This window comes from Microtus ochrogaster, linkage group LG4 (assembly GCF_000317375.1).
Source record: "Microtus ochrogaster isolate Prairie Vole_2 linkage group LG4, MicOch1.0, whole genome shotgun sequence".
NCBI classification, from domain to species: domain Eukaryota; kingdom Metazoa; phylum Chordata; class Mammalia; order Rodentia; family Cricetidae; genus Microtus; species Microtus ochrogaster.
The window spans coordinates 49344729-49366842 of NC_022030.1; the positions used below are offsets into that span (position 1 = coordinate 49344729).

Genomic DNA, 22114 nt, shown 5'->3' on the forward strand with positions numbered 1-22114 from the left:
ATCATCTATCTATCTATCATCTATCTATCTATCTATCTATCTATCTATCTATCTATCTATCTATCTATCTATCTATCTATCTATCATAGGCTAAATGTTTCTCACTAAGCTACGACCCTATTCTCCCCTTCTACTTTTTATACATCCTTGTGCCTTTTGGGAGAAAGTGCAGGGACTAACAGTCTGGCCAGGTGTGCCACATTCGCCAGCCCCAGGTCTGCACAGCATGGTGGAGTCCAGAGGTTCTGAACTCAGTGAAGGTTAAGGGTCAGGAAGGATCCTTCTCACGGTGGAGATGTTTCTTCGAGATGGCCTCATTTCTACAGTACCAACTCATTTCTTGCAGGTTTCAGAATTAGTAATTCTTGGCTATGGTGGTAGAAGTGAGAAGAAAGAGAGAAAAAAATAGAAGCAAAGAGAATTTTTTTTTTTTCTGTGTGAAACCAGCTCAGATGGAGAATGGATGAGGTGGTGGGGGAGAGTCTAAATTGTAGCATACCATGATCTTCTGTGGGAACATATTTAGGTTCAGTTGGTCAGGACATGGTAGAGAGAGAAGAAGTGATCTGCCAATAACGTGGGTGTTCAGAGCGGCCCCTTTCCAATTTACATGTGGTTATTGCGGACTAAAGCATTGTTTCCCATTCACTCCCAACTTGCTCATCTCTGACTGCAGAAGTCCTATTTATCTGCCCAGTAGGATGATGTTGCTCCCTTTGGTCCCCAGATGGTGGCGCTATTGAGAATTAGCTTATTGAAAGGCGCTAACTTCCTCTCTGGATCAATCCATCCATAAAGAATTTGCTCTTAGTTGCTGGAGCCTGATTATAGGAAAGAGGTCACTGTGTGCTTGCCTTTGGAGGGTATATCTTATTTCCTGCCATTTCTGTCTCTTGCTTTGCTTGCTGGCTGCATGAGGTGAGCTGTCTCTTTGTAGGGATCTGAAGAACGCAGGGGCCCGGTTTACGTTTCGACGACGTGGCTCTGACAAAATATCCGACAATGAGTCTGCTAAAACATGACTGACCCAGGATGTCCAGGGGACCACAAAATAAACATCAGCGCAATCTGTTACATAACCTTTTGGCAGAATGTCATTTTTGTGTGACTTTGAGTAAACATAGCTTTGAGGTCTAAGTCTTTACCGTCACGTTTGCAGGCCTGTCTGTGTGCACTTTTTCTAGGCATGTGTGTGTGGCCTGTGCACCAGTCCGTGTGTTCCTGTGCCCAACGGTGGGTAGCCTGTGTGCCTGGGAGTCTGATGGCAGCTGCCTGTATGGCAGCCTTCATCTTGAGTCAATAAAATATGTCTTGGCTAAGGTTTCTTATTTTAATTGCACCTCCCTGGCCTCCCATAACCCTCTGTCTTTCTTGGCATCAGAGCTTGGACCTCATAGTCTTCTACCACAGGCTCGTATTACTGTGATGTTTTGCCTTACCCCCGGCCAAAAATTATAGAGCCAGGCAGGGACCACAGACTGAAAGTTTGGAAACCAGGAGCCAAAACAAGTCTTTGTTCCTTTAAGTGAGCAGGTATTTTCCTTACATGATGGAAGGGCTGGCTAACACAGACGGGGCATTTCTCCAGAGGCTGTGGGAAAGGCAACACGTAAAAGAACAGGCAATACCACGTGGACCACAAATCATGCCAGAAACTTAATCCTTTTTGACCATTCTCTGACCAAGACTCATCCCACTTACCTTCTTCCTTAAGAGCAATTTTCTAGACAGTTAAACTCATGGGACCCAGAAGCTTGACCCTCCCATCAGAGACTAAGAGAGAAGTCTGGATGCAGGGTGCTTGGCAGAGCAGAAATGAGCCAAGAAAGGAAGGGTCTATCTGGTGGACTTCAATTATTGACAGTTCTTTTGTTTTTATTGGTTGCTGGGAAATGGTGAGATGGGTGTGAGGACTGATGGGAATATCTCCTGCTGGTGATGCTGTCCCCGTTGTCTTTCAGCATCTGACAAACCACTCTGACACCGATGGACTGAAAGTCTCTAAGTTTTGTGCCCTGATTCAATGCCATGGCTTGGGATGGTCACAGCTGAGCAGTTCTTGTGCTGTATGCCGAAGGTCACTCTTGGGAATATTGTCTTCTCATACCTGGAGCTGTGTATTCTGAGTTGAACTTAACACACATGTTTAGCCAGCAGTGCTCTCTTTGGACCTGGCCTCCCTCTTGTTCTCATCATTAAGAGGCTCATCTTGGTTTCCTTACAGTATTGTTGTGGGTTCCAAGAAGGCAAGAACAGAGCTGTCAGGTCTTTGGGGCCCTATGTCTGGGCATCCTATACATGCAGCCCTGAAGCTGGTCAACTAAATCACATGTGCAGCACAGAATGAAGGAGAGTGAGCTGATTCCACCTCATGGAAAGATAACAAGCATGACAGTCTGAGTATGGGTCCTTCCAATCTCATGGAAAGTGGAACATTGTACCCCAGGGGTCTGTAATCCCAGTCTACACAGGATGTAGAGGCAGAAAAATCCCCAGAACTTTGAAGGGCCAGTTAGTTGACTTCCACAGCAGCAAGCAAGATAGACCTTGTCTCAAAAAGAGTGAAAGATGAAGACCAACACTCAGAGTTTCCCTCCAATTCTTTTACATGTATGTTGTAGCACACACATGCCTCCACTGACATAGGCACATATCACATACACACTACACACACACACACACACACACACACACATATACGATTCTACCTATTGATGTGAGAAATCGGTAAGTTCCAATGCTCAGGGGCATGGTTCTCTGGGTAGAGAGAGACCGTGGCCATGTTTGGAAGTTACCTGTCTCGTGATCAAAGCCAACTCTAGAACAAGGGAATCATAAGTAGCTGTGCTTCAGCATACACATGAACCAGTCCTTGATTTTTAACAATGTTTGAAAAGACAAAGAATGTGTGCTTCCTCTTAAAGGAAGAAAGGGCCATCTTAGTGTTCCAATAAAAACCTGCCACTCATGTGGGCACAAAAGCCAGTGGCTTTGTCACTACGGGGAAGTTTTAATGGTTTAATACATTTTATTAAAATTTTTAAGATTTATTTTTATATGTGTGTATACATGTGCTTCTGTGTGAGTAGATCCCATCTGTATGTCTTAAGGAGGCCAGAAGGAGGCGTCAGGCTCCCTGGAGTTGAAGTTATAGGCAGGGGCAAACTCTCAAATGTGGATGCTGGGAACTGAACAACTCACATCTTCAGAGAGAGCAGCAGGTATTCTTAACTGCTGAAACATCTCTCCAGCCCCTGAATTTCATGATTTTTTTTAAAAAAATTCATATCTACAACTGTTTTAGTACCTTGGAAATGAGGTCAGCAAAACCCCAAGAAGGGCTTTCTTAGGCTCACTCTTGCTAAATATACATAGAGCCTTAGTAAATTTCCCTGACATCTGTTTAAATTAGAACTGTGAGTTAACTTTCAAAGGGCCTGGCATTTTAATTTGAGAAACTAAATGGAATAGTGAAATCTACCAATATTTCAAGTGGGAATGTCTTAACCCCAGGAAGCACGGGCTACTTCATGAGAATCTTCTCACTCCAGAACAAAATGGGACAGGATTATAATAGGGACACAAACTGATGGTTTCTGCAAAGCTCCCTCGGCAGGGCAGGTTACATAATACATTACAATCATAAGTATCGGGCCATATTATCACTCTCTTATAGTTAGTCTTCCGAGTTTCTGCAAGGCAAATGACTCACTAGGGCTGCATAGCTAGAAGGCCAGGATTCAACTCGAGTCTTCCCCTACCTTATTTCTGATGTTTATTCTGATTCACATACATTTTATAGATGCGCGAACATTATCCGTTTTATTTAGCCTACTTTAAAAACACAATTGTTTCCTAAATCCTTCTTAGCTCCCACACTTCACAGCCACGCTCTTAGTCACTGCACGGTATGTTAACACGCCTTTGGTATGTTGGACATGTTTGGTATGTTGTTTGCTCGTTATCCTGATGTGACCATCTAGGTTGCTTAGATTAGGGCTTAGAACTCTGAATTAGATCAGTTTTGGTTTAGCAAAATTGCTAAATGTGTTTGCAATGATCTTGTGGATCACATTTCTTTTTTTTTAACCCCCTTTGTCATTTTCCTTGAACTTGTTTTTATTAGCATGATGAGACCTGCTTAGATAATTGGCAGTGATTAAATACATGAAATTAGACACGTACTTATGCATCTGACGTTTTCACTCACAGCAACTGAGCACCTTTTGCTTACTTCAGGCGTGGTTCCTTGCCAAGAATAAGCCTGTGTGCTCCTCTAAAGTGCATTTTCTGAATGACCATATTGAACTAGCTGGCATAGAAGTACAGGGCCTTGCTTGGAGGGACCTACATGCACATCTCAACTCTGGCCAGTAGATGGCTCTGTTTCATTCACCCTTCCTGCAGGTTCCACTTGGAAAACCTAAGCGTGGGAGTCGTCCCTTTTGTCCCGCCCCGGCATCCCATACCTGGCCCCTCTTCTCTCCAGCCACCTACTTACCCGACTCACTGCCTAGAAGAAGTTGGGACAAGTGATTTGGGTATAAATACATCCTCAGCTTCACAAAGTAGGAAGTGGTGGTGGCTGAAAGCATTCTCCCAGAGCCGAAGCCGAAGCCGAAGCCGAAGCCTCTTTTTCTTTAAATAGCTCCACGCTCACAACTAGAGGCTGCATTACTGAGTCATAACAATTAATTACATTCGAAGGTGAGAAGACGGGGATTTAAAGCTCTAATGCGATTTGAATTTAGGCTGTTATCTCATCCCGCTGCTATTTAAAACAAAGTCATTTTCCCCCTGTGGAAGTATCTGCAACCAAGGATGGTTTCGAAGCTTGTCTAAAGACATCTTTGGCAACTGAAGATTCCTATTTTAGCTGCCTGAGGGGTTTCATACGTACCTTTGGAGTAGCTAGATTTTATTAAATGAAGTGTATCTCCCAATTTGGGGACGTGATTAAGGAGAAGTAGGAGATCAGAAGGATGTGTTTTATCAGGGATTTTCTAGGTGTTAAGAGTATGCTGGGGAACTAGTTATTAGAAAAAGGGAAAAAAATTCTCATCTGAAAATGACAGGAACCAACCATATTAGCAAAACTGGGAAAGTACATTTCCACACAGGCCTGAGGCACTTACCTACACAGAATGAGCAGCTTTGTATTATTTTATTTTATTTATTTTTTTAAAGAGTGATCCAGAGTAAGGATCTGGGAGTCAGGTCCAAGTTAGCAGGAGAGCCATGTGGAGGTCTGGTGAGATAAAAAAAAAAAAAAAAAACAAAAAAAAAACCTCAGCTTGTGGCAACCCGGTGGCTTTGCCATTGGCTCAGTGGGACACCTGAGGCCCTGGGTTTACCTGAGACATATATTGTATAATGACTTCAAGATCCCAAAACCTGGAGCCTTGGGTCTGAATAGAAGATGTGCTCCTTACGTGGCTCCGTGCACCTTGGAAAATGAGGCACCTATCCAATCGAGGAGTAGATTCTGGAATACTTTGTTCTGTGGGAAGCACTCTGCCCATGCAGGATAAGGGAGAGGACCAGCTCCTCCTCCTTCAGGAACTGATGTTGACTTCACATAGGCGATTAGGCTGTGTGAGGTCTCTAAAATGGTTTTACACCTGCTCTGCTGATCTCTGGATCTTCCATTGCACTGGTTTGGGGCCAGGTTCTCCATTCTCTCTCTCTATTCTGCTTCAGAAGCTCTCTTCCACACATGTTTTGGTCCCATATTCTTCCTCAGCGTGCAGACCCAGGTACCCATCCTAACCAGGACCAACTTTCCCAGAACCCCTATCTCAGGTAGATTTGCATCCCAAGGCATATCCATGGCCAGGAACTCCTCCTCTGTGCCATTTGAACGCATTGTTCAAGCTACTCTCTGGCCTTGTGACCTGGATAGGTGACCCAAACTCCACATGCCATACCATTCCGCTGACACTCTGGGGTTAGTCACACTTATCTTGCAGAAGTGCCCAGGCCCGCATAGGTGCTATGTGGACAGTAGCCTAGCCTGGGGACCTCTAGACCTGGGAGGCCAGTACGGTGTCCCTATGGGTTCTCAGAACTCCTTTGGCACCTGGCAGATCTGGGGATAGATGCTTGTTGGTGAGCTAGAATGTCGTTTCTTCTCTCCTAAGGTTCCCAGGTCCTTTATCCAGCAGAGAGCCCTACACCATGCCAATGGCCATTGATTCAAGTGTTTCTGCAGACATTTCCAAAGGCCCCATTGAGGACACTCTTCCTCTGTGTTTCTCCACACACAAGCCCTGATGCTTTTTTTCCTAGTACTTATTTCCAGTGGGTCTGTCCTCCGTCACTACCATCTCCCTCACGTAATGTAAGCCCATGAGAGGGGTATGTTCTTGTCCTCTCCTGAGCACCACCGCATCTCAGGAACTTAGAGAAGCAGGTGGAGCATAAAGGGCGCTCAGTTAACCCAAGGAATGGAAGTGTCTCCCTAGCAACATGGCATGCGTGTTCCAAGTGAGTTAGAGACTCCCACTGAATGGAACCCGGTGGGGCATCACTCTCTTTCCACCAGGCCCTTCCTCCCCAGCCACTTTGTCTCTTCTCCCAGATCCCAACGCCGGGGCTTTACGCGGGGGTGGGGGTGGGGGTGAGGGGGTGGGGGGTGCTTGAACAGCTTCTTTCCTCTGTGTTGGTCCAGACTCTCCAGGGCTACCTGGCTGCTGGGGGGTGTGCGGGGTGTAGACCCCCACAGCCTAGGGCTCCGGTCCCCCCCCGCTCCCCCCCTGGCAGAAGCCCGCCCGGGCATGCTCAGAGCGCGCAGGTCCGGATGGTGGAGGGGGGAGGAGGGAGCGGCCGCGGCGCTGTGGCCCGGGCGGAGCTGCGCAATCGTCTGAGCTGCGCACCCACTGGCGGCCCGAGCGGAGCCCACAAGTTGCCGGCAGCAGAGCGCCACCTCGTCCAGCTAGCAGCCCCTGTGCCCACCGGCTGCGGCCGGCGCCAGGACGCTCCACCCGCAGACGTGGACCCCAGATGTGACAACGGGACCGCGGCCCCTTCTCCTTCCCGGCGCGATCCACAGAGTCTCCCTGCGTCTCCACCGCCAAAACCCCAAGGCTGGAAGATGTGGCAGCCGGCTACTGAGCGCCTGCAGGTAAGGGGCACTCGAGAGACCAGGGGCCAGCCTGGAGGAGGAGGTGCTGGGCTGAAGAAGCCAAGGTGATGCTTTGGCCCATTTTCAGAGATGTATACCACTACCTACTCTGACCCCCCAATCCCATAAGATGTATTTATGGGAACTGGGTGCTGTGGGCTCAACCCAGAGCCCTGTACCCATCCAGGGTCGGGGATGATGACACTGATTAAGGGGCTGTCTCAAGCCTTACAACTTTTGGCTCGGAGGTGTTGGTGCGCATGTTGTTATAAATAGCGTTAGACTTTCTGAACAAGATTTAAGATAGCATCTCACTGACACAATTTACTAGTCTGGGGTTAGGATATTTGAATCCAGATCTCTCTCTCTCTCTCTCTCTCTCTCTCTCTCTCTCTCTCTCTCTCTCTCTCTCTCTCTCTCTCTCTCTCTCGCTCGCCCCACCCCCCTTTCTCTCGTCCCTAGGAGAAGACAGAACACATGATTTGTGAAAGCATGCACTTGCCAATATAATTTGGACATGTCAAGCTTGGTTTGGCTTGGTCGTGGTATGCGACGTATTTTCTTTTCCCTTTATTCATTGGCACCCTCTTCCCGTCATGTCCCCTGAACCCAAGCTCCTGCAGATATTTGAAAGGCGAAAGTTAATTTCAAAAGCCAGGAATGCTGATGTTTCAGGTCATCCCACCAAAAGTTTTTCATTGCTGTCCCCTGAAATGCCACAGGGTCTTTGATTTAGGTTCCTAAGGTAGAGAGCTGGGAGAGGGAGGTAATATGGGAAAGAAGGGAGTTTTCCCAGATCGGACTCATCCCGTGACACTCTGGTCCTCGGGATGGCCCTGGCTGGAAGGTTTGATGACTGCCATTTGCTCACAGATGATCTTCAGGGGAAACAGCAGCAACAGCTAGTCTCTAAATCCTCCAGCTAGACTTTTGGCAGACTCGGGGCCACACTGCTGCGTAGTAAACTTTGAAGAAGTGTTTAAGTGGTATAAGTACAGTATGGCTGGAGGCTGAGCGTCACCAGGAGACTTACGTTGGAGAGGCCAGGATCCCTGCTGACTTTGGGACTTTTCTCAGACAGCCTTCCAAGCTCCAAACAGACAGTCAGACGCTCAGCAAAGCCAACTCTGCCTCTTGGCCCTTATTTATACCCAGCCTTAGCCTGCAGGGGGCATTGCATTTCGCCTAACCAGATTGCCCTCACCCCACAAAAAAGCCCTTTCCAGTGTTCCCGGGGGCTGTGAGTTGAGGAGAGCATGTTCCCACTTACAGAGTCCCCCAGATTCCAGGCCAATTCTTTCGGGTTTCAAAGAGATAAAATCTAAACCGTTGGCTAACTTTGGCGATGAAGAGGGGGTGCCCAGTCTCCTGACCCTCTGTCTCTGGTTTATTAAGAGAACATCAGAGTGCCCCCCTGACCCCGGGGAACTGGCACAAGGTAACCTAAGTATATTTTATAAGTGGTATCAGATGTCAGCGGTGCATTCGAATTCCTCTCCTGGGTCAAGGCCTGAATTCAGTTCCAGAGAATCAGCACGAGCGAGTGGAGGTAGTGGTTGCCATCCAGGTGCTGAGAATAGGGCGTCGAAATCCTTTCAGAGATGTGGTCCCAGGTCCTCGAGGGGGTGTGTATCGCCTGGCACTTTGTGCCTCTGAGCTATTTGTAGGTTTTCATCTATTGAGGTTACCCTTACGGGCCTTTTTCATTCTTCCTCAGTTCTGCAGCACATGACTCTTGGCAGGGAAGTGTTCTGGCTTTAATCCCCCGTGAATATTGCTCCTTGACTGACGTATTTTTCCGCTACTTACGGAAACCATGCACATGTATTTCCCTGTGAGCATCTTATAGCTCGGGTATGCTAGGAGGTTGCTTTATTTCAAGGTGCCATGTTGAAAGGTCCTGGGCTTTAGGGTTCTGGAAAGCTGTAGCAAGGAGGGTTTATCATAGCGAAGCAGCCAGTCACTGCTGGAGGGGCTCACCTATAGCCAGCACCACTACATGGCTCCAAGTGAAACCTATCTGAAATCTTGAGATCTGTGAAAGTGAGCAAAAATGGGGGGCATGTTCTTCATGCTCAGGGCTTCTTCCCAAATTACTCCTGGATGCTTCTTAAAGGCATACAGTTTATAAGTTTTTGGTTTTTGCTTCTTTGAGAGGAAGCCGTTGAGGCTGAATTTGTGAGACAGCTGTCTGTTATAAGTTACTGAGACTGTTTGCCTGGGTATCTCTGTCAAATGGTTGCCTCATGTCTCTGTTCTCTGAGGTGATTTTCAGCCTCCTTTGGACCTCAAGACACAATCAGATAGACATAATGGTTTCTGGTTCTGGCATGTTTCCATTCCCAGATACAAAAGGCATGGACATGGGTGGCATTGGGTGGGGAAATTGCCAGTGAGCCCTACTTTCCAGCAGATCTTAAGCCCTGCGCTCTGCTTACAGATATCCTCAGCTTTGTCCTAAAGACTCACTTATTTTTTCCTTTGCTGATTTTCAATACAAACATTTTGAGAGGAGCCAGAGCACAGAAAATACTTCAAGGAAGCATTCCATGAACTTCCCAACAGGGCCAGGCCATCCATCAGTTGTATAAACACCTAGACACAGAAGAGGTCCAGGAGCAAAGAACAGCATCCTTTCTTAATTGATTTTTATCAGTTCCCATTGGAAAGCTCCGAGGGCCTGGGAATGTGGCCCAACTTTCCCCAGCCCAGACATTCACCCTCGGATTGACCGTCTTTTCAGAGAATACAGTGAGGGTTCAGGAGCTTGGGGAATCTTTTATCAGACTGAATTATTATTGTCACCATTATCTACTTGCTAGTAAAAAAAAATAATGCTGCTTCTCTTTTCTGATTTGAAATTTAGTTCTTTGACCCAAATCCAGTCCGGGCGAATCAACCTGTTGCCCTGGGCAGGGCTGAGCTGGCTCATTCAGTCCCAAGAATTGTGGCCACTTCATCTGCTCCCTTGAATTTTAAAACTGCTGTGTTGCACTCAAGTTCTTTCCTGGATGCTTCTGCCATTAAATGCATAATAGGAGCAAAAAGAACATGAAGACTTAATTCGCCATCCCATGTTTGTAAAAATGTAAATATGAATTCTTCCCTTTTCACCTTCTTCTCTGCAAAGTTGACTTTTTTTCTTTCCTTGCAGAGAATCATGGGAGTTACAGATTTTTAAAAGAGGCCATTTGAGGCAGGATCTTTTCAGACAAGTGGAGGGAACTTTCTTTCAGTAGAAAAGGCTAAGACTTGTTTGTTTTTGTTTTGTTTTGTTTTTCAAATAGAGTTATTGCTTTAGCTTTGATACTTCAGAATCTGCCTGGGTTTCCAATGGATTTAAATGATTGCTTCTAATGGTCTTTAGAAAGACGAAACCTAAGGTGTTATAGTTATGTGTTACAATAGACACATAAGTCCCCAGAGGGGAGGAAGGATGGTGATTAAAATAAGACTATGAAAACAAAGGAGGCCAAGACATCATTAGAGGTGGGGACATTGCAGGGATAGAGGCCATCACATCCTTAAGGGAGGGGACATGTCAGGGATAGAGTGGAGGAGCTTGAGTCTAGCAAAGCCTGGCAGGTAAGTTCTAGCAAATTCCATGACTGTCTATAAACTACTCCTTCATAAGATGCTCCGTAAAAATTCCAATTGAGTCATTTCTGGGATATCACACCTTTCCTGTTTTTTGTCCCTGCATCTGGGTTTTGTTTTCTCAAGACCAGGACCCCTCTTTGTCTCTTCACTCTCATTTGGTCAATGCCTATGCCTTGGACAAAATGAGGAAGCGACAGTGGCCACTCAGAAAACCATCGCCACCCGGCCTTATGTTTGGTTTCCTGTTCAACTTCTGGCTGATAAAGAGGTTGAAACTTGTGTTAGCGACCTTTGCTGGGGCTGTGACAATATAGCTGACAGAGACGACTTTAAAGGAGGACTTCTCTTGGTTCATGGTTTGAGGAAATACAGTCCACTATGTTGGAGAAGACTTGTTGCATAGCTGGCTCCATGGTAGGGGAACATACTGCTAGGCTTCTCCACTTTTCATAGCTCAGAGACAGGGCAACATATGGGGTCAGGCTCACTACTCAATGACCTGCTTCTTTTAGCAAGGCCCCACCTCTCACAATGGATCCACTAGCTGGGGACCAAGCACCCAAGCCTGTGAGGGGAGCATTTCACATATAAACCGTGAACAAAGTTTTCCAATAAAATGTTTCTTGAGTGATTTAGGAGGCAGAAGAGTGTATTGTTCCTCAGAATTGCCTTGTGCTTACCCTGCTGTGTTATGCTTGGTGTGTCTTTTCCTGATGCTGAGGGGATTGTTCCAGATTGATGTCTCTGTTGTTATGGCAGTTTCCCTCGTCCCCCAAGATGCGATCCTGACAAGCCAGCGATCACAGCAGCTGGAGACCGTTAGACCTGGCTCATCAAGCAGATGGAAAACTTGGTCAGTCGGACACTCTGCCAGGCAGTCCAAATTGACAAAAGGAACACAGACCAGGGTGGGGAGGGGAGAGCAGCCTACTTGTCCAGCACCTGTTCTCTCTGTGCCCCACTACACTGAGTTTGATATAAATTATCCAGATCATTTATTTCCCATGGCTGGTTTTATTCCCATTTTATAGACATAGAGATGGGAGGCCAGAGAGTTTGAAATGGATTGGCCAGAGTCAGGTAGCAAGAAATGGTCCAAGCCAGAGTTCGACTTGGGAGATTTGGTGCAAGACCCTCTTCACTGATCTGTGGGACTGTGATACAAGGAAGGGTGTGATGGACATATTGGTGCTGATGCTGCAAATACATACGGTGAAACAATGCTTGCCTTTTGCTCAGAGAGTTATCAACCCCTTTCTCTGGTATGAGGGATTGAATTTAGAGCCTCACACATACATTGGGTAAGTGTTCTACTGCTAAGTTGCATTCTCGCTTTTATTTGTTTGTTTGGCCTGAGACTTATGTAGCCTTGAACTGGTCCCCCTGCTGTGTGTCCTTAGTTCTGGGATTACAAGCTTATTCCACTACATCCATTTAGTTACAGTGCTGGGGATCAAGCCCAGGGGTTTAATGCATGCTACGCAAGTACTTTACCAACTGGGCTACATCCCGAGCCGTTGCTTATAGTTTTTATTTTGGGCCATGGTCTCATCCAGTTGCCAAAGTTGACTCTGAACTCACTCTGTAGCCCAGGCTACCCTGAGGTTTGTGGTCCTCCCGCTTCAGCTTTCTGAGTACCTAGGGAGTCAGTCTGTACGTCCATCCCGGGCATGTTCTCATATTCCCTATAGCAGCGATGTAGCTAGCTGTGTTGGCCCAGAGCTCCTCAAGGTTTGGTGACTCAGGTCTTTAAGAGCAATCAACAACTGGGTCACATGATGCCTGGAATTTCCAAGTGTCCTTTGAGATGCTTTTCCAATGGGGCACGTGGTATTTATCTGAACTGGAACCTTTAAGTCAAACCCAGTTGCCTGAGTTTAGGGTAAGACATGGGTGAGGGGCAGGAAGAGAGGCAAGGAAGATCCAGAGGGACCAACCCTTTCTCCTCAGAGGCCCTACGTCCCCATCACCTCCCCATCAAGTCCACTCTAAAGCTTGCATTCCTCCATTCTCTTATAGAAATGCACATAGCACTATGCCTTCTCCTCCAGGAAGAGAGAACTTGGGTTGTTAATCAGACATGAGTTCCCCTCTCCCAGACATGCGTTGCTGTTTTATGTCATTGACTTTCTCCAAGCCAGTCAGCCAAATCCCCGCGAAATGATTTGCGAAATGTTGGCACTGGAAGACTCCCAGGCCCCTGGTTCCTGTTGTTTAATGACTGTTTCTTGTTGACTGTTCTGGTTTATCTTCCAGCGTTGGGCAATCTCTGCATGCTGTTTGATGTTCTAGATTATCTCTGCCCGGACCTTCCCTGCACACTGACTCCATTCTGTCCTGTCCCTTATCCCTGGAAGAGACGCTGGTGGAGTCAGCCTACAGCCCTGAAGTCCCTAGAAATCGGTCTGTCTTCCACAGGACTGCCGTGTGACTCCCCGAATAACACCAGACCACCTCATTGGCCAGCAAACCAAACAAGTTCAGAGGTGCTCAATGGCTACAGTGTGCCTCTGGGTCCCCAGGGGCCTCAGGTCTAAACAGAGGCTCTGTAGAAGAAGAACGGGAAAAATTAGTTGGGGTGTTTGTCCACAGCCTCCCTCAAAGCCCAGTGCAATTAGTTTACCATCAGCTCACATGAACTAAAAAGCAAGTTCTGGTCCCAATTTAGCAGCTACCTAGTGATACAACACCATAGTGTGTTCACCAGATCTGAGCTCTGGGTGGGCCTGAGTACTCACAAGGGAAGGTGTCATAAGAGAGGAACAAAATTGCTTCCCAAATGGCACTTTTCAGTACTTCTGATGTTTGGGCAAGGTCTCCCTTTCCACGTTTCATCACCCGAACCTCCTCTGTAGTCTTCTGTTTGCCCCACAATCACCTAGATAAGGGGCCTCCTTGTAATAATGCTATTGAGCAGGCTGTCCCAGAAAAAAGACATCATTTGGCTAAAAAGTAACCAAAGAAGGAAACCTGTCTCTTCATAAATAAATTTGATTAAGTTGTTCACCAACAAGGCTATATAGTTTAGGCTTTGTATGTGTTTGTACATGTGTGTGCTAGTTCATGTGTGAATAGGTATAGGTGCGCACCCTTGAACATGGAGGCCAGAGGACAGACTTGTGAGGTGTACCTCAGGAACCATCACCCTAAGTTCTTTTTTGAAACAGACTCTCTCATTGGGTCTGTAAAACTGGCTGACCAAGGCTCCCCTGTCTCTGTCTTCCCAGTACTGTGGTTGAAAGCACAGGCCACTTTGGAGAGCAAACTCGAATCCTGCTTAAGAGGCAGGAGCTTTCCTGCCTGAACTATCTTTCCAGCCCTATTGTTCAGTCCTATAGCTTCTCTAGTTTGGCTTTCTCCATCTCTACCATAGAGAGAGCCTCTTTGCTGAGGTTGGGAACACTGGATCCCCTCGCTCTACAGGAGTGTGTGTTTTAAGGCTGGTCACATTAGTACTGTCACCCATCCGTGTCTGAGGTCTGTGCTCTCCCCTTGTCCTTATCACACATCTTTCAGGTCCCAATCCCCCTTCACCGTAGGGTGTGGCGAGTGGAGGGAGCTTCTGGGAAGGAAGTATATCATTGTATACTTTAGAGGACTTGTTTTTATTTTTTATTTTTTATCTCCAAGTTGGAGACTATTGTTTTGTTCCCTGGCGTGTGTTGCAGCTTTGACTGTTTCTGATGATTCTGGTTTCCTAACTCAGAGGCTGTGTGAATGCTGTAAACTTCTTGGTGGTCAAGTCTCACTTGGGGAACTCTTTTAGCTTTGTCTGAGGGGAAAGTGTGAGCCCTTGCTTGGAGTTATCCTCAGAGTTGGGTCTAGTGTTCAGCTCAGCTGCTCTGGCTCTCATGCACTTCCAAGGGTGAGGGTGGGGCTGGAGCTGGGTTGTGTCTTAAAAAGGGGTCTGGTGTCATACACCCACTGGCCACTAGGATCCCTGTTTTGAAGGGACCTGGCTGTGAGTGTCCTGGAGATAAGCTTGTGTTTAGTTGCTGCCACGTCCTTTGTTTCTGAAATGTCATACACATCTCCAGGGATATCATGTAAGAGATGATTCTTATGAAGTCCCGTGTAAATTGGGGTTGGGAGCCGTGTCTCCAGAGGAAAGTTTTAGCTGCTTAGAAATTCTACAAGTTTCCAAGTCCACACTTGGTCTCAGTTATCTGTAGTGGCTCTCAGGTATTCGTAGCTGGAAGAATAAAGCCTTTAGGGACCCTCAGGGATGTTGCTGCCCAGAAGAGCAGCAAAGAGACGGCACTGTGGTCAGGAGATCTGGACTATGCTTTCTTACACCTCAGTGAGGCTTGCTTCTGAACTGTCATTTGCCAGGGGCTTTATCAGAGACTTTTGCATTTCCTGTCAGTTTCAGTGAATGGAGGGAGACAACAACAACATTAGTGACCCTTTGTTGCAAGCTCACATTCATAGACAATGGTTATTATTAGTAATGACAGTGGCAACAGCAGCAGGTTTTTTACATACTTACTAAGTGTATTGGTTCCTTTGTGGTGGTGTGATGAAATGTCATGACAAGGAGCAATTTTGAGATGAAGGAGTTTATTTTGGGTTATGGTTCTAGAAAGAGAGATGGGGGAGGGAGAAAAGGGGGAGAGAATAATAGACACATGGGGAGACACGGCAACAGGCTGCTAGAGCAGGGAACAGAGAGATCACCTCTTCAACTGCGAACAGGAAGCAGAAAGAGACCTAGAAGTGGGGAGAGGCTCTCCAGAAAGGGTACACCTTCCCGGACAGCTTCACTGTCAGGCACCGAATATTCAAATATCTGAGCCTATGGGGGACACTCTCATTCAAACCAAAGTACTGCGTTTTTGGAGCTTCTTTATCCTCCCAGGATTCCTTGGAGGAAGACTGGAGTGTATGCTTGGCTGTCTGGCTTCAAGGCCCACAGCCTGTGTTTTGTGTTTCTGTGTCCTGTACAGAGTGTTTCGCTGTGCATGGAAAGTGTGTTGAACCCCTAAGAAAATCCCGAGGTACAGAGAATCTTTCTCCTTTAATGGTGATGGAATGGACGGTCACAGATGATGATTACTTAGGTAACCTCAGTCCATCCTACAGTGTTGCCTTCTGTTAACTGAGCCCTGGTTGGATCAGGAAAAATAATCTAGACCTATCTCATTACACGTGGTCTAGTTTTCAGAGATCAGTGTGCAGCTGCTGTACTATAGGAGAAAATCCACTATGGATGGCTTACCTTTAGGAATAACAAGTGAAGCTTCTTGAGGGAGTAGCCTTCCCCCTCTTCTGTCTTCCTCCTGCCCTGAGCATGAATGTGATGGCTGACATCTCAGTAGCCATGGTAGGACTCACAACACAGAGAGTAAGGAGCTGGACGGCAGGAAGGAGGGAATCTGGGTGGCTAAGCAGCTGGGGAACTTACCTCCCAATGGAAAGCCACCTTCTTTCATTATTTAAGCATGCGTGTTGTAGGACATGGGACTTAGTATTGTTTATGTCTTTGACATAGTGAAGAAGGGACCAAAATTCAGTTTCAAACTAAGGTCTCCACATCTTACTGTTAGGGCCCAACTGTGTCTTCCCGATAGTTATGTTGAAACTTTAAGCTCTGATACTTGCAAATGTGACCTTTTTGGAAAAACAATAACTTTGTGTAGATGTTGAGGTGATGATGAGGCCAAACTGCAGTGTCAGGAGCCTTGGGACCAATGGCTGCTGTCTTTGTAAGGGCAGATTTGTAGGCATGGACCACACACATAGGAAAACTACTTGAAGATAGGGGCAGAAGAAGGTACTCTGTGGCTTCATGCTAAGGAATGCCAAGGATTGGTGGGAAATACCAGAGACCAGGTGAGTCCAGGAAGCATTCTTCCCTGAAGCCACCAGGAAGCATTCTTCCCTGAAGCCATGGATGGAGCACATCTAGCTAACATCTCTAGTTCTGCCTTTTTGCTTTCTAACTTGTGAGTGGCTAAATTTCCATTGTTTTTGTCTTCCTAGTTGGTGTAACCTGTTCCTCGAGGGCTAGGAAGTGCACACGAATTGAATTGAAGCCTGTCACCCTCTCTGTGTGTCCATGCATACCTTCTGGTTTGCTTGTCCCCAGATGTCATGTGCTTGGTCACAGTAAATTTCCTCCTTATGTTAGCTACTTTAACTTTGGAAACAGTGGGAGCGGAGAGAAAACCTAAGCAACCTGTGCTTTCTCTTTCCTCCTCTTCTGGTCAGCCTTCTAGGACGAGGCTAAACGCCTTGGGTGTGCCATGTACTTTGTCCCTGAAGGTAGGGACTTTGGGAAATGACAGGCAATGTGCTTTATTATGAAGCCAGTGAACTTTGGTACCAGATAAGATTCCGTGCCTGTTGTGATGTCACCATCAGGTGGAGCTGACTGGAATTTCCCCAGTTCTCTGGGTCCAAGGGGTCAGTAGGATTTTGAATTTTGTTTTCAAATGTGCTTGGTAGACCATGGGGCTGAACCCTGCAGTTCACCTCTTTTCAGCCGGGAAAGCACGCCAGTGGCACAGAGCGCATGTGCTTTCCCTCGACCTCTAGGACAGCACCAATGTGTTCAGTCAGACTGACTGCATCTGGTTCTGGTTTTTTTGCATTGTCTTCTTTGCTCTCTGCATCAGTTATTCTGAAGGAGAATTAATTTTTATCTTGGAAGTCACTTTAGGACAAAAAGAAATGTTACCAGAAATCAGAAGACCCTCTGTCCTGACAAGTTCATCTTTTTGGCTTAACAGCTGTGAGAGACACAGACATTTTTCACAGTGGAGGCAGGGCGCCTATGTTGCTGTCCAGTTGCCTTTTGGCTTGCGCTTCTCCAAGGAGTACCATAGCTAACAGCATTTAGCTTTAAATGCTGTCTGGCTTTTCATTCTTTTCTTCAGAGATGAGCATTGCTGGTGTGCCTCAGGATTGGGGAAGCGGACGGTAACTATGAACAAAGGGTACCAAACTGCCTGTCACCCTGCATTAGTCATGTTTCTTATACTCTAACTGAATAACCGGCAGGAAGCAACTGAAGGAAAGGAGGTTTATTTAGGCTCGTGGTTTGAATGGATGCTGTCCCTCCTTATGGGAGGACATGGTGGTTAGAGCCTTTGAAAGAGCTACCAGCTGTGGCAGCAGAGATTTCTCACATCTGGGTGGGTCAAGAAGACAGATGTAAATACAGGCGCTCAGATGACTTCATTTTTCTTCCTTCTCACTCATTCCTGGGTCCCAGCCCATGGGATGGTGCTCCTCATATTCAGGGGTGGGTCTCTCCCCCTCCTCAGTCCTCCCTGGGGACCCTGTCACAGACATGCCCAGGGGTGTGTCTCCTGGGTGATTTCAAACCATCATACTCCCTCAGGATGGAATCTGTTTTATTCCTTCAGCACCAAGTCCTTCTCCGTGATGCTCTGTTATTGTTGTCTAAGACTAAAGCTGGAGTTTTCAGCCCAGCACATGTGGCCACCAGGGCATTGGGAGTGGCCCATTCTCTCTATGTAAGTGGCAGGCTGCTGTAAAACCTCCCTTATTGTTGGGCAGCGGATGCTGACATTCACTTCTTGAGCTCTCTCAGCTGTTCCCTGAAGACAGAGCTGGGGGCTGTGGGATGTGGCCTCGATGGGTACTCCACATTGCTGTTAGAGTTGAGCTCTTGGCCTCTGAATCATGTGTTTATAGACTTTCTCTAACACACTACCATGTTGTTAGTAACTTAGGTCTCAGTGAGAGAGTGGGTCCCACTTCTGGAGGCTGAGTCCACAGTTAAGGTACGGTCAGGCCTGGCTTCTTCTGAGGCAGTGGGGAGAGTCTGCTGCACGCCTCTCTCTGGCTCTGACAGTTGCTGGCAGTCCTTGGCAGTCCTTGGACTATGGCAACATAATTGCCATCTTCACATGGCACTGTCCCTACATCTAAATTTCCCTCTGCATACTTGCATCAGTCTTGTTAGGTCAGAGGAGCTACTTTACTCTAGGACTGTTTCCTGTTAGCTAATTGCAGGCAAGACATCCCAGTATCCCAACGCAGTCACTTTCTGAGATACTGGGGTTAAGGTTACAACGTAGGATTGCTTTCCCCCTGTGTTCCCCTTTCTTCAATCCACCAGGATGCTTCCTTTTGGATTCTCCAGTGCACCGATTTTTTTTTTCTTCATTGGTCAAGCATTAAAACAAATATGAGCAAACATTGTTTCCAAGTGTAAGTGTAGGTAGGAGATATAGGGGACATTTGCTGCAGGCTAAGGCTACTGTTGGACTTACAATTGTGAAATATACCTGTTTAAGGTAGCAGGCAGTTTAAAGGTATGGAAAGAAGCTGATAGTCTTGTGCTGTACCCCATTCCCAATTCTACTCATGAAGGAAGCCCTTTGTGGTCTCTTTGTGTTCTGGCTTTTAGTGGTTGTCTCCTGGCTTAGTTTTTTTCAGGCATACTTAAGTTTTTCAAGTGCATTTTATCCCCAGTCTCTTCTTTTTTGATGGGGGAGAGGCCTTTACTTTTCTGGTCAGTACATATAGGTTCCAGTTTAATTCGTTTAGACTATATAGAAGTCTGTGGTGGGGCTACGGTTTGCCTGGTTTTCTCTTTGTGAGGAGGGCCCAGGTATGTCCACATTATTTCGTGCCTTCCATGTAAATTCCTGTTTCAGGAGTTTCTCCATATTGGGCTGCGGAGGTAGCTCAGGGGGACAAGGCTTGACTAGCATGGATGGAACGCTGTGTTCAGGCTCCAGCACTGTAAGGGCCATTGCAAAGTTGTGGAAATCAAACCATTGCTGCAGTCAAGATGATGGGCATCACATCCAAAAGCTTTGAGTTGCAGAGGGATTTTACAGAGTTACGACAAAAGCACAATCAATAGCAAATTGGACGGCATCCAAATTTTAAAAACCTGTGCTTTTTGCAAGAGACTGACGAGAGAATGGGAAAGATGAGAGAGAAAACATTCGCATGTCATGTGTACAATAAAGGACGCAGAGTCTGGGTATATAAGAAAATAAATTGCCAGAACTTAATAATAGGGTAAATAACTGCATTAAAATGGGCATATTGTTAGCACAAAAAGCCATATGGTTTGCAGAAAAACACATAAAAAGATGTTCAATAACATTAATCACTGGGGAAATGAAAATTAAAGCCACAGAAAGTATCAGTATATGATATTGGAAAAGCTAAAATTATGAAGGCTTTACCAGGGCCAGAGAGAGATGGTCTAGCCAGGAAAAGAACATTCTTCCAAGTTGGACAGCTTGAGTTACATCTCAAGAACCCACGTGGTAGAAGGTGAAGACAGGCACCTGCAAATTTTCTTCTGTCCTCCACATGTATCTTGTGGTATGCACTTCTTCACTTCCCGCAAAAGAAGTAAATAAAATGTAAAACAAACACATAAGGCTGAAGCCAGGCCGAGTGTGGGTGAGGGTGTGGAGGAATCGGAACTCCCAGGCACTGCGGTGGGAAGGTCCAGAGAGCAATGCTGTCTGAGAATGGACTGAGAGGGGATCACGAAAGGGCTGGGGGATGTTTAGGAGAACAATGAGCCCATGCCTTGATTATAGCAGAGAATTTCCTGGGTTTATGCACGACTCAAGCTGTATCTACTAGTGTGGTTTATTTTATGGTAACTGAACCTATAAAAAACTTTAAAATGATGTATGTGTGCCTAAGTACATGAGAGTATGTGTAAGCATGCATGCTTGTGTGTAAGATTGTGTACGAGGTCTTGTACTAGCTACTGAGGAGCTAACAACGCATTCTCTAATTTGTTCTCAATCCTGAGAATTCTCTGTGACTCTCATTTCCCCCACCCCACTTGATACCCAGACTCTATCCTGGAATCTAAATAATGAACTCTCTCTTTTTTTTCTTTTTTCATGTAGTTGAAAATGTCTGATGACTTTTTTTGTCTCCTCCTCTCCTTTCTCTCCTGTCAAAATCTTTCTGTGTAGCCCAGGATGGTCAAACGTTTGGTGCTATAGTGTCTCGTCCTTGCCCTCCCTTTTCACCTCAAGTGCTGGGATTACAGGAATGTGTCACCACACTGGGGTGAAATGACATGTTCAGATTCGCTCTTGTTTATCTAAAGTTCTTACGGTAAAACCTGTGGCTTAAAAAGAACTCCAGATCGAAGGTGGAAAGTTAGCTTTGGAGCCTTACTGATAGTCGTTCTTCATGGCCCTGTTTCTCATCCAAGCTCCATGCCCATGTGTTTGGCACTTCTACCTCACGTACTGGTTTTTCCAAGCTGGCTCGGTTCTCAGGGGAATTTGAAAGCCCTGTATCCCAGTGGCCCGCTCCAGTCCTGTTGTCTGTAGAAGCCAAGAGCATTGCTGGTGAAAGGGCACACTGCTTTTGCCTTTGTGACCCTCTGGGTCATCACCTCCTGTTTTTTTCTCTCAGGATAGAAAGCACATAGGGAATGCATCAACCAAATCATTAGTGGCTTTGGATTTTAGCTTGTGACTCAAAGTAATATGCCCAACAGATGGAAGGGCTGGATTCCTTGAGAAATAACTCAGGCGCATGACAGCTGAAGCATGTAGACAGGATGGATAAACTGCATCACTCAACACTGACCCCCCAATGGAAAGCAGTCACACAAATGGCTTTAAGCTACATGTTTAAAAATGTTCCTTCCAAGGAGGACAAGTCAAGGCATTGCGTTCAATCTCTCTTACACCCAAGGCAGTAAGACTCTGAGGTGTGTGTAAAGAGACCATGTGGCAGGTTGTCCAATCTGGGGTGATAGTGACACCCCACAGACACTGCTTTTAATTAACTGGCAGAGGAATAAAGCCAGGTGTCCCGTGCAGAGCTGCGCATAGAATGGTAGGTGTTTGCTCTTGGCTATGTTCGCTCTGGAGTGCAGGAGGAGTCACTCCTCTCCTTCCACCACGCGGGCTGCGTGCAGCTAACTCAGGCGTTCAGGCTTGGGTGCAACCCCCCTCCCTTTTTCCTTGTCTGCTGAGCCATTTCTCTGGCCCATGTCAAAGCCCTTTTAATGAGCCAGACAGAGAGTTAGAAAATCAGGAAGAGGGAAGAGAGTGAAGTTGAGGAGCTAAAGGCTGCTCATCTGCTGACAGGAAGACACAGAAGGGCGATGGAGACCACACACTTACCTGGCGTTGACTCTGGAACATATATGGCTCAGAGTGAAAAGTCATGTGTTAAATGCAATTCTTGTCTATTCATATGTCGAGCACAGACATTCCAACCTCACCTGTGTAGATCACCTGGTTGCTTTAGACTTGCATTTCCATGCACATAACTCCAGAGACTGACCTATGTGTGTGCACGTGTGTGTGCATGTATGTGCGTGTATGTATGTGTGTATGTATGTGTATATGTGTGTATGTATGTGTGTATGTGTGTATGTATGTGTGTATGTATGTGTATATGTGTGTATGTATG

General features: G+C 46.4%; 1 protein-coding gene and 1 pseudogene across 2 annotated transcripts in view; one reads left to right on the forward strand and one right to left on the reverse strand.

The window, feature by feature from the left end:
* LOC101995183 overlaps positions 1–5866 on the reverse strand; it is a 25282-nt pseudogene extending 19416 nt beyond the window's left edge.
* A 931-nt stretch (positions 5867–6797) lies between these two features.
* Positions 6798–22114, forward strand: part of Pid1 (phosphotyrosine interaction domain containing 1) — a 229421-nt gene continuing 214104 nt past the window's right edge. The window contains exons 1-2 of one of the 2 annotated variants that reach the window (XM_026786340.1): positions 7047–7123; positions 7586–7668. Coding sequence is in view for 1 of the 2 variants with exons in the window: in XM_026786339.1 (XP_026642140.1) it covers positions 6800–7123 (324 nt within the window). In the remaining variant the exon portion in view is untranslated. Of the gene's footprint in view, positions 7124–7585; positions 7669–22114 lie in introns of both variants that reach the window. The other variant, XM_026786339.1, reaches the window with a different exon arrangement.